Here is an 11,672-nt window from a genome sequence, read left to right as displayed (position 1 = left end):
GAAGAGCTTAAAGGGCTCTTAGGACAGGGCCTACTGTAAGCTCCAGGAGGATTGGCTACGTCGGGGTGTGTGGCCTAATATGCAAAGGAGTTCCTGCTTTTAAAAAAACCCGTGTTTTTTCTTAAAGGGGCTGCAGATTTCCCACGCATTCCTCCCTCTTGCTGCAGCCCCCCACCTTCCATGCTCCAGAAACCTTGGCTCTTTTGCTCAGTGATAAGGATGCTAAGAACACTCTAGCAATCACGAAATTTGTCTCAGGGCTTTTAGTCCTTGCATAAAAAAAAATAACAATGTCTTCTGCTGCTCAAGCTTTGTGAATCATTGAGCTTCTGAGGATGCGAAGGCAAAGGCAGCCTCCCACTGTGCTGCTCTGCAGGGTCCAAGAACAAAATCTGAGGCTGTCAGTGGGCTGTGGCTGGAGGGAGGAATCAGCAGAAATCATATGACTCGAGTGCCCTTAAGTCTTTGGTATTGCGTGGTTGAGCTGAGCACCTTATAGTGAGTCTGATGACTGGTCTGTCAAGATTAGTATTGTCTACTCTGCCTGGCAGCAGTTCCGGTTCTCTAGTAGGTCTTTCGCATCACATACCACTCGATCCTGTGTGCCTAGAGACGTCAGGAACTGAACCTGGGACCGTCTGCATGCAAAGCAAATGTGCTACCCCTTAGCTGTAGCTCCACCCATGTTGTATCCGTTCCGTGGTTGGATACAGGCCAGTCTTTCTGCCGTATACTTGATACCGAATTGATGCTGATTCACCTTGGGAGCATTCCCATTTTAGGAGAAGAAGTTAGGGGATCTGTAGGCAACCTCCTGCCCGGTGCAGCAGTGAGAGAAATTGGGCCAAAAAGCTGATGTCGTGGCAATCCTATGACAAGACTCGAGAAATTGCTAGAGCAGGAGTTGCCAAACTGCAGCTTGGGAGCCACATGTGGCTCTTTCACACATATTTTGTGGCTCTCAAAGCCCCCACTGCCCTGTTGGCCAGCTTGCAGAAGGCATTTGTCTCTTTAAATCACTTCTCCAAGCCAAGCCAACTGGCGGCTTGAAAAATGCAATTAAAGTTGCCTTCTTTTCACCTCTCCCTCCCTCCTTCCCTCCTTCCTTCCCTCCTTCCTTCCTTCCTTCCTTCCTTCCTTCCTTCCTTCCTTCCTTCCTTCCTTCCTTCCTTCCTTCCTTCCTTCCCTCCCTCCCTCCCTCCCTCCCTCCCTTTTTCCCTGCTCTCAAACATCCGATGTCTATTCTCTATGGCTCTTACATTAAGCAAGTTTGGCCACCCCTGTGCTAGAGCATTCCTGGGAACATGCGATGTCATTTCCAAGTACACACCCAGAAGTGATGTCACATGGCATTTCAAAATTCTCAGCAGTTGTCCTCAGCTGACAGTCCTAAGAAGGGTACGTAGAACAGTGCAAGTAACTTGAAAATATTAAAATGACATTTTTGGCGTCAAAGACCTGAAGGGTATTTTTAAAAATATATTTAGTGCACGTTAACTTGAAAATGACCTTTTTAGTGTCAAAGACCCAAAGGGTATTTTCAGGGCTTTTTTTGTAGCAGGAACTCCATTGCATATTAGGCCACACACTCCCGATGTAGCCAATCCTCCTGGTGCTTACAATAAGCCCTGTACTAAGAGCCCTGTAAGCTCTTGGAGGATTGGCTACATTGAGGGGGGGATGGGCTAATATGCAAGGGAGTTCCCACTACAAAAAAAGCCCTGGGTATTTTAAAATATTTCCTTAAGAACCAAAAGGAGGTAATGGAGAGGGAATCTTGAGAAGAATCTCAAAGTGTTTTTAAACTTGGTGTGCACAGTTGGTATTACAAAGGATACGACAAGTCAGATTATGAGCAAGGGAGGATAGGGAAGGGGCATGCTTTGGAAGTCTACGATCCCTGGCTCAGTCCCTGGCATCTTCATTATGATAGCTTTCAGGTGGTAGAGCTGAGGAAGACTTCAGTGGAGTCCTTACAAAACCCCTGCCAGTCAAAGTAAGCAGCGGCAGACTAGGTTGCCTGACTCTGTATGAAGCAGGCTGCAACGTTGTAGGGAGTATGATTCATTTTATCGAGTGAACTTCCGATCATGAAAAAGTATTTGAATTTTCAAGTCACACAGAAAAAGCTCTGGCACGTAAGGAGATGGAACCAGAAAGCTTTCGAGTCTTAATCAAGAGAAGCTGTCCCGATAGTACATGCATTTGTGCCAGTTTTGGACAAAACCGATATTTCTTTCCTCTGCATCGCACCAAATCTGGAACGCAGCAGCCGCATCTAAATCAAAGGACGTCCCTGTTGATATACGGAATTGGTGGAATGAAAGGATGAAGGTCACCTCCTGTAGCTTGAAATATTCCCCAGAGTGAAACAGTTTCAATGGTGCTCTAGACTAGGAATGTGCATGAGTTGTTCATGCATCCTGGAAACGCAAGAACTGCCACCCAGTGTCTCTGAGTTGTACATGCTGGTCCACATTAGTCAGCATTTAATGGTCCCTCGGATCCTAGCAGTACCTGAAGGAGTTGGCAAAGCAGGTACTTGGCCATATGTGACAAGAGGATGTCAGAATTGGATAGGAGAATACTCACTTGCTCAGTTCTCAACAGACTGGCACGCTGGCATATTTTTGTCACAGGCAAAATTACAGACTTTCAGGTCCTGAATGTTTTTTGTTGCAATGGAACAGTGGAGCACTGCTAAAACGTGGCCTCTGTTTAAGTCCGATAGGATTGCCACTCGGTGGCGTTATGCAGGATTCTTGCCAGGCACAGCTTCTGTTCACTTTTGTTTATGACAAAACTTACTTGCATTCACACCCACGTGTTCTCAGAAGCACACGGCCCGCTCTCTTTTTTTTTTTTTAAGAAAGAAGCACGGTTACTTGTCTGAGAATTCTGGGGCTCAGTTCAGACAGTGTGCAAAGCCACGGTTTAATTAAGCCAACTGTGTTTAGCTGGACTGTGACCCAGATAGCCCAGGCTAGCCCAATCTCATCAAATCTCAGAAGCTAAGCAGGGTCGGCCCTGGTTCCTACTTAATTGGGATGCCACCTCTGATCGCCATTCCCCAGGTCATGATGTAGAAGCAGGCAATGGCAAAGAGAACCAGTTTGGTGTAATGGTTAAGTGCGTGGACTCATATCTGGGAGAACCCGGTTTGATTCCCCACTCCTCCACTTGCAGCTGCTGGAATGGCCTTGGGTCAGTCATAGCTTTGGCAGAGGTTGTCCTTGAAAGGGAAGCTTCTGGGAGAGCTCGCTCAGCCCCACCCACCTCACAGGGTCTCTTTTGTGGGAGAAGAAGATAAAGGAGATTGTAAGCCGCTCTGAGACTCTGATTCAGAGAGAAGAGCGGGGTATAAATCTATGGCCTTCTTCAAACCACCTCTGAATGTCTCTTGCCTTAAAAACCCTATGGGGTTGCCATAAGTCAACTGTGACTTGACAGCAACAACAAACACATTTAGCTGGATTGTCCAAATGCAGGCTGCTCCACTAGTTGTGGCTCATTTGGGTCTGTCAAACCAGGCTCCGAAAGTAAAAGTTTGAAGTGGGTTTATTAACCATTGTTGGTATTTAACATTTCCGATAACGTATGAACACATATCCTGACTTAATGCCGGCTTGTCCTTGGCTCTGCCGTCATGAACTCCTGGCTATGGAGATTCCAGCCCAAAGTGACAACACACATAAACACAAAAACCAGTTGTGGAGACAAACCGATATTCCCTGATAGTCCGCAAGCTGAATCCTGTTTCACAGACTTTGTTGTTGTTCAGTCACACAGTCGAGTCTGACTCTTTGCAACCCCATGGACTAAGTCACGCTTAGTCATAACTAAAAGAATATCCCCTCCCCCAGGTTTTGGGCTATGTCTGAACTGAGCCTGGTCCTGGAAGTCTCCAAAACGAGGGTCTGCGGGTGTGGCAGAGGGGCTAAGAATATACTGAGCGATATACATTCTCTGGGAAGTGGATTTGGCCATTTTTCTTTCCCTCTTTGGGACAGAAGGCGCATGACCCACCCACTCTTGCCCTGGTCATCGATTCTTTTCATTTACACTCACCACCACCACCCCTCTCAGCCGCAGATGAATTCAAACAACTTTGCATGGGCGACAACATGCTGGCAAACATCATCACTCTCTTTTTAAAAAAAAAATACAAACAAAACTCAAAAAGGGGGCGCCAGGATGTAGCTGGGCAGCAGGATGATCAGGCGGCCGGACCTGTGTTTAGCAGCGTCCTGAGATTGGGTGGGAGTTGGGAAAAGAAACCGCAGTGGTCTCTGAACGGAGGAGAAACAGAATTCCCTGGGGCTGTCTCTCCTGTATCCCACGCAAAGGACAGGGTGCACGTCCTGGACGAGCAGAATAAAAAGAGCATGCCGGAAGGGGAAAGAATGTCCGAGCTCGGGAGGGGGAGATGGAGAAGGCGATCCTTGCCCTTCTTTTTGGATGCTCTGTTCTGCACATTCTATGCATTCCCCCCCCCCCTCGAGTCTCCCTGATACGTTTTCCGACATTGTTTTCTGCCTCCTTCCCCGATCGCCCCTTTCTCGTGCAGAGACTGGTCCTGATGAACATGCCTGTGGCAGAGGACAACACAGTCCATTTCACCTCCACTCTGATGGCCTTGATCCGAACAGCGCTGGACATTAAGATTGCAAAAGGTAAAAGGAGGAGGGGGAGGGCAAACTAAGGCAGAAAGGCACTTATCCTTACCAGCTGAGGATCCTCCCAAGAGACAAAGATCTGTTTTAAAAAGCCAGCAATCTAACTGGATAAAAAAAGAACCTGACAAACCTCATGGCAGCTGAGTAGTGCTGCCAAGCCCCTTGTCAGGTTGGGGCTTTCCCCGCCCGGGAGGTTCCCAACCCGCCAGCCCACATTGGACCAGTGGGGGGGACCTCCCCCTACATCGCCAGCACGATGACATCACCTGAAAGTGGCATCATCTCGCCGGTGATGTTGCACGGCGGCCACTCTAAGCGTTTCTGGGAAAACTTTATGGTTTTCCCAGATGCTCTAGCCATTTGGGAGGGGAAAACTCTACGGTACAAGACTAGAGCAACTGGGAAAACCATCGAGTTTTCACAGAAATGCCTAGAGCAGGCATGCGTGGTGTCTCCAGCATCACTTCTGGGTGACGTCATTGCATCGCACGCGCACGTGCGAGAAAGTCCCCCGCTGGAGAGAGCAGGGGACTTGGCAACCCTACAGCTAAGCCGAGTAGGTGTTGTAGTCGACAGTATAGTCCCCACACGTTAGAAATGGTTGTGTGGACATGACATTAAATGTTAAGAGCAGCAAAAGCAATCTAATAGCACCTTCACTGCCCGACTTTCTTTTTTTCCCCTATGCACGTGTCGCTAAGATTATAAAAAATGATGCCAAACCAGGATTGACAGGGATGCAAGTTGCAATGGCTTGATAATGCTGGAGTAATCAAAAGGGGAAATCCATTCGTGACCTGTTATCAAGCATTTAGGACTAGACTTTCTGCATTGTCAAATAAGTCCAGAATCAAGTCAGGGCCGGACGGGTTGCCCGTGATTCACAGACCGTTCCCAGCTGTTGCAGTCTGGATGTGTACTTTAAATCTGACAGGCATCCGTGGCTATGTTGGATATAAACGCACACCTGACTGAGGTCACAGATACCCCACATTTATGTTTATTTTTAAAAAACAAAGATGATGGTCCTCATGTCATACAAGAGCATTGATTCTCAAGTGTTCAGCTTTCTAGTTTACCTTTAAAGTCCTACAGGGTTTGGGGCTCAAATACCCTAAGACTGTCATCTCCCATGTGACCCTTCCCATCTACTCCGGTCATCTTCGAAAGCTTTGCTTCAGGTGCCCCAGCTGACTGAGACCGATTTCCCACTAGCCTCACGCTGCTCTCACGCTCCTCTTCTCTGCGGGGCTTCCATCGGATTTCACCCTCTCTGTCCCAGGGCTGCAACTCGCTCTGCCTTTTTCACACAGCAAACAAGATCCTCTAAAAACCAGTTCTTGTTTGCCCCGCGCGAAAAAGGCAAAGCTAGTTGCAGCCCTGGGGCAGATAGTATGAAATCCGATGAAAGCCCTGCAGAGAAGAGGAGTGTGAGAGCGGCATAAGGCTAGCGGGAAATTGGTCTGAGGCTAGATGGGCTGAAACCCAAGGAAGGGCCTTCATGGTGCTGAAGCTCTGGAACTCTCTTCCCAAAGAGATTTGTCTTGTTTCCTTCTGTTGTTGTCTTCCAGCAGCGGATAAAGATTTTTTTTTTTGTATGCTGTACTCCTAGTAAAACTCTATTGGCTCTTTTCCACAGCCTGGTTGTGTTTGTGTATTTAAATATTTTTAATTAATTTCTTGGGGCTTTTTTTGTATCAAGAACTCCTTTGCATATTAGGCCACACACCCCTGATGTAGCCAATCCCCCTGGAGCTTACAGGGCTCTTAGTGCAGGGCCTACTGTAAGCTCCAGAAGGATTGGCTACATCAGGGGTGTGTGGCCTAATATGCAAAGGAGTTCCTGCTAAAAAAAAAAAGCCCTGGAATTGCTTAATTCTTTTAAATGCAACTTTAATGTTTTAATGTTTGGATGTTCGCTGACCGAGGAGCTCTGTTTGGATGGCGCAAAAATATTTTTAATAAAAGAGTGAAGGCCTGACCTAGATAGCCCAGATCTCAGAAGCTAAACAGGGTTGACCCTGGCAAGTACTTGGATGGGAGAGCTCCTTGGAATACCAGAGCTGGGAGGCAGGGGCAGTCTTTATTCAGCCACCTCTCTGAATATCCTCCAGGCTCCCAAGGAGGGGTCAGTCCCCAGAGGTCCCCATGACTTTCAGGTGCACACACACATTCACACATATAAATACAAAAAAAAACCACACACACAGTGAGTACACTTGCCAATTGTAAAGTTGGATTTACATGGTGGGTAAGAACTCACATTCTAAATGCTGTAGAAATGCTGCATGTCTCCTCACTGATTGTGAGCATAAGCAATCTTTCACATTGGTTCGACCTGGACTGGTCTAGTTTTCCATTCGCATCCGTTGTGATCTGACCTAAAAACTATTTTTTGGAGGGTGGGGGGGTGCAGAGAAGAAATGGGACAACAGCAGGTCTGTGTGGGATGGACTTAGGATCAGAGTCTGAATGGAAGCGATCAGAATGAGGATAGGATAACAGAAGGCTTGCGTGGGCTGGACTGGGAATAGGATCTTTAATGAGGGACTGGCAACGAGGACAACAACGAAGGAGTTTTGAAAGTTCTGAACCCTTTCCTGTGAATGTTCTTTTACTTTCCAGTTACTTGGATTTGATTTTCAACCTTGAAAGAAACATATTCTGACACCCGTTGTTCCTCTTTGAGGTGAACGCTTCTGATATGGAAAGAGATAACATGTCGAATCAACTAATTTAAAATAATTTATTTCTGTATGCAATCAGTACAAATCAGTTAAAAACAGTTAAACAGAAGCTCAGTCATAAACCATACAGTAACTACACAGGCATTGATAGAGAAGAAGTTAAATGGAAACTTCACAGGTACAAATATTTTGTGGAGATTTTTATCTTTCTATTTTTTTTTTTTTTGCACAATAGCATTTTTATTTTATATACATTACAAAATTCTAACTAAAGATAAAAGTAACAAAACATTGCATAACAAAATCCATTTAAATTAGTTACACAATCACATCTGTTTCAGTCCATACAGAGGTAGAGGAAGAGCAATTTTGTAATAGAGGTACAACAACTTAATTTATATATTTACCTTAATATCTCTCATACCTTTAATCTGAAAGAAGAAAGTTAAAACACGTTCTCCCCCCCCCACCTTATTTTAAACTATTCATATAACTTTCCCCATTTTTTTGAAGCTTCTTGTTTAGATTTCCCATTTATTAATGCTGTTAGTATATCCAGCTCAGCTATATCTAAAACTTTAACCATTAATTCATCTAATTCAGGTATCTTGCTTTCTTTCCAATACTTAGCAAAAAGGATTCTGGCTGCAGTTATCATGTGAATTACTAAATGCCAATTCTCTTTTCCAATATCCTGTTGAACCATACTAAGTAAAAACAATTGAGGAGTGAAAGGAACTCTTATATTCTTTTATTACTTCATGCACTTTTTCCCAATACTTCCTGGCCCTTCTACAAGGCCACCATACATGAGATCTTTATCTTTCTAAAAGGCTCAAAGGTTGTCTGCACCACTTCTTTACAAGGTTTTTATGGATTCTGTAAACTGCAGCCAAAAGTCTGGTGTAGAATTCACTGCCACAGGAAGTGGTAGCAGCTACAAGCATAGCCAGCTTCAAGAGGGGATTAGATAAAAATATGGAGCAGAGGTCCATCAGTGGCTATTAGCCACAGTGTGTATATATATGTGGCCACTGTGTGACACAGAGTGTTGGACTGGATGGGCCATTGGCCTCATCCAACATGGCTTCTCTTATGTTCTTATGGTGCGTGGAAGCATAACTTTAGGAGATAACATACCAGCACTGCAGATTTGGAGGCTTGACTAGAACACACTGTGCTTAACTTACCAGCTATTACTGAATCTATACCCAGAGGGTGTCCTTGGGGCTACATTCTAGCACTGTGAGGAAAATCTATCATTTATGAAGTGTGTATCTCAAATGTTGATGCCCAGAGGCCCACACATATGGGCTGACCTTGGTTGTCACCAGTCCTGGCCCTCCCCTCTTATCTCATGGCATCGCTGAGCTTTGGAAGCACTCAGGAGCATCATTATCCAGCCCTCAAATTCCAAGCTAATCCCTCCCAATCAAAAGCACTATACTATCACCAGATTAAAAGATTCAGTCCCTCCCAGCTGGCAACTTCATTTGTGGACTTCTGTTGATATAAGTGATCCTTCTATTTAGAATTGCCAGGTCCTGACTGGCTACCAGCAGGGAAGAAGAGATTGGAGTTATACCCCGCCCTTTACCACCCAAAGGAGCACATTTATGCCTTCCCCTGATGAGACAGTGAGTGACCCATTGGTATCTTCTCCCACGGAAGACCTGGAGCTGTACTCTGAATAGCTCATGCAAAAGCCAAAGCACTAGAACTGGATAACAACTCAGAAGAGCCACAGCCAACAGACCCAGTAATTCAAGTTTTATATAATTCTGTGGTCCCATCACACTTCCTATGCTTCAGGGTATATAGGTTGTAGCTAAGAGTGTTTGAGTTAAGCCTGCCCCCACTTCAGCTTCAGTGAGGTAGGGTTTCAGCGTAACTATGAATTGACGGGAAATATTGCTGAAATAGTGGGAACACAGTAAGATCCCCATATTAACACATTTCATACATATCACAATATCATTTAACATATATCAGACATAAAAAACAATCCAGTATGCTTGTACTTTTCTTCCTCCTGGAGAAATTGAAATCGAGTGACAGTCCCTGTTAACGCACACCGTGTTGGAGCTTCAGTGATGCAATGCTTATGCATTCACCTGGTTCATAAATTCACAAGGCTCAGTGGTCCCTTTGGTCCCAATAATGTCCACTCAACAGATAAAATCACTTCTGTGTGCAAATGTGAAGACACGCCTCCCCGGTAAACAGGCAGTTTCAATGCTACTTTCTCAATGTTTATGTTACATCAAACTCTTATTTGGAGCCACAGGATTAATTAATACATGGATCTACACTTGTCCTTTTCTCAAATGATTTCCGGGGTGCCAAATACCCTGAGGCCGACCCTGAGAAGACAGAGGGAAAAGGAGCACTCAAAATGTCTAGAATATTTTTTAAAAAGCTTGGAAGCTTTTCTCTGTGGCAGGCCTGTAATCAGGCAGTCCCCATGTGTGCCTGCACAGAAGACCACTCAATAAGCAATGATTACAGACAGGGGGTTTTTTTAGCAGGAACACACAGGAACACAGTTCCAGCTGGCTTGGCATCGGGGTGTGGCCCAATATGCAAATAAGTTCCTGCTTGGCTTTTTCTACAAAAAAGCTCTGTGTGAAACAATGGTTACATCAGGGGTGTGGCCTAATACACAAATGAGTTCCTGCTGGGCTTTTTCTACAAAAAAAGCCCTGATTACAGGTAAATGCAACCCTGTTTTTCTCAGCAGACTCTTGTTTTCTTCTAGGTGGTGCAGATTGGCAGCAGTTGGATGGTGAGCTCCAGAAGGAGATTCTGACCATCTGGCCTCACCTTTCACAGAAGATGCTGGATTTGTTGGTGCCCATGCCAAAAAGTGAGTCATTGCAAAAGGGATCATGACTCCCAGGTGCCTGTGAGGACGGGGTGGGGAAGGGAAGACAGGAAGAGGCACGGTGCTGTGTGCCTGAGTAGGAAAAAGCAGAGGAGGGGAGTAGTATCAGAATTCTGTTCTCCCTGAGTTCAACTCATTTAGCATACTGCTTATTTACAGATTTAAACTTCCAGCTTTGGCTGTCTGAAGATCTCAAGACAAGGGACCATTCTTTTTTTTTTAAAAAAAATGGAGAACAAAATTCTAAAACATATCCAAATCTCATACTCTTTTCCATCTTTGCGTAGTTATCAGTTTCCAGTGAACCAATGTTGTGCTGTGTACAAAAACTTTGGCTTTGTCATATTTTCAGAATGAAAGGAGCTGTGCAAACATCCAGAACATTGCTTTCTATATTTGCAAGCTGAAACTGATGCTATCTGTGTTTTCATGCAATTTGGGAATCGGTAGCTAGCCTCATCAGCGCTTTCTCTCCCTTTCCCTCCTACCCACCCATCTGCATTAACCAGTGGGTTTGAATCACAAATTCCTCAAGGTAGGCCTCAATCGGTGCAGATCAGGATACACGGTGAACATGGCTTGCAAACCTGCTGGGTTGAATTGTTTGAATTTCTGTTTTAGGAGAGGATCTGGCTTGCTTTAACCGTGGTTGTTCTAGAGCATAAGAATATGAAGCTTTGGATAAAGCCTAAGATTGGAAGGGGATATCAGTCTAAAGGCATTGCCACACAACAACGATTTTCTGTGGTTTCCCCTTTGCCCCTGTGGCTGCCAATTCAGCTGAGTGGCAAGGGGGCTTCTACATGCAGGCTTTCCCCTGCCCCAGTCCCATGTGGTGGCCATTCCCTGGCACCACAGCTGGGGAGGTGATTTCTTCAGGATTGTTTGATCACTAATCAGCATCCCAAAAAGATTGAGTTTAAGCCATTTTGAGAAAGAAGGCAGCAAAGCCCTGAAAAAGCTGGAAGATGTATGGAAGCACTATAATGCTGTGGGGAAGTGAGAGGGGAAAATCTTTTCTCGATAGCATCCTGTCACACCCTCCTGATGTAGCCAGTCCTCCTGAAGCTTACAGTAGGCCCTGTACTAAGAGCCCTGTGAGCTCTTGGAGGATTGGCTACATCAGGGAGGTGTGGCCTAATATGCAAAAGAGTTCCTGCTACAAAAAAAAAGCCCCGGGGGAAACAATTGATGTGGAAACCCCCTAAGAGGGGAGGGTGAAGGGGTGTTTCTCTCCCACCAAGGCTGGTTCTCGATTTGACTGTGACTGTGAATTTGTAGGTAGACAGTGTTAAATCCACAGGGCTCCCTGCCTGAAGTTGGTCAGGTGTGTTCCCTCCTTGATCCTCAAATACAGAAAAAGAGTTATAATTAAAATAGGTAAAATATCACAGCTCTTGCTCTGCCACTTTACCCATGCTGACT

At 45.4% G+C, this 11,672-nt stretch overlaps 1 protein-coding gene across 1 annotated transcript in view; it reads left to right on the top strand.

Moving 5' to 3' along the window:
* CACNA1E (calcium voltage-gated channel subunit alpha1 E) overlaps positions 1–11,672 on the top strand; it is a 605,524-nt gene that overhangs the window by 562,067 nt on the left and 31,785 nt on the right. The window contains exons 41-42 of the mRNA XM_060232603.1: positions 4,568–4,673; positions 10,122–10,229. Of these exons, the coding sequence (XP_060088586.1) occupies positions 4,568–4,673; positions 10,122–10,229 (214 nt within the window). The remainder of the gene's footprint in view (positions 1–4,567; positions 4,674–10,121; positions 10,230–11,672) is intronic.

This window comes from Heteronotia binoei, chromosome 2 (assembly GCF_032191835.1).
Source record: "Heteronotia binoei isolate CCM8104 ecotype False Entrance Well chromosome 2, APGP_CSIRO_Hbin_v1, whole genome shotgun sequence".
Taxonomy (NCBI): Eukaryota; Metazoa; Chordata; class Lepidosauria; order Squamata; family Gekkonidae; genus Heteronotia; species Heteronotia binoei.
The sequence above is the reverse complement of the archived record's forward strand: the minus strand, read 5'-3'. Positions and strand labels throughout refer to the sequence as shown.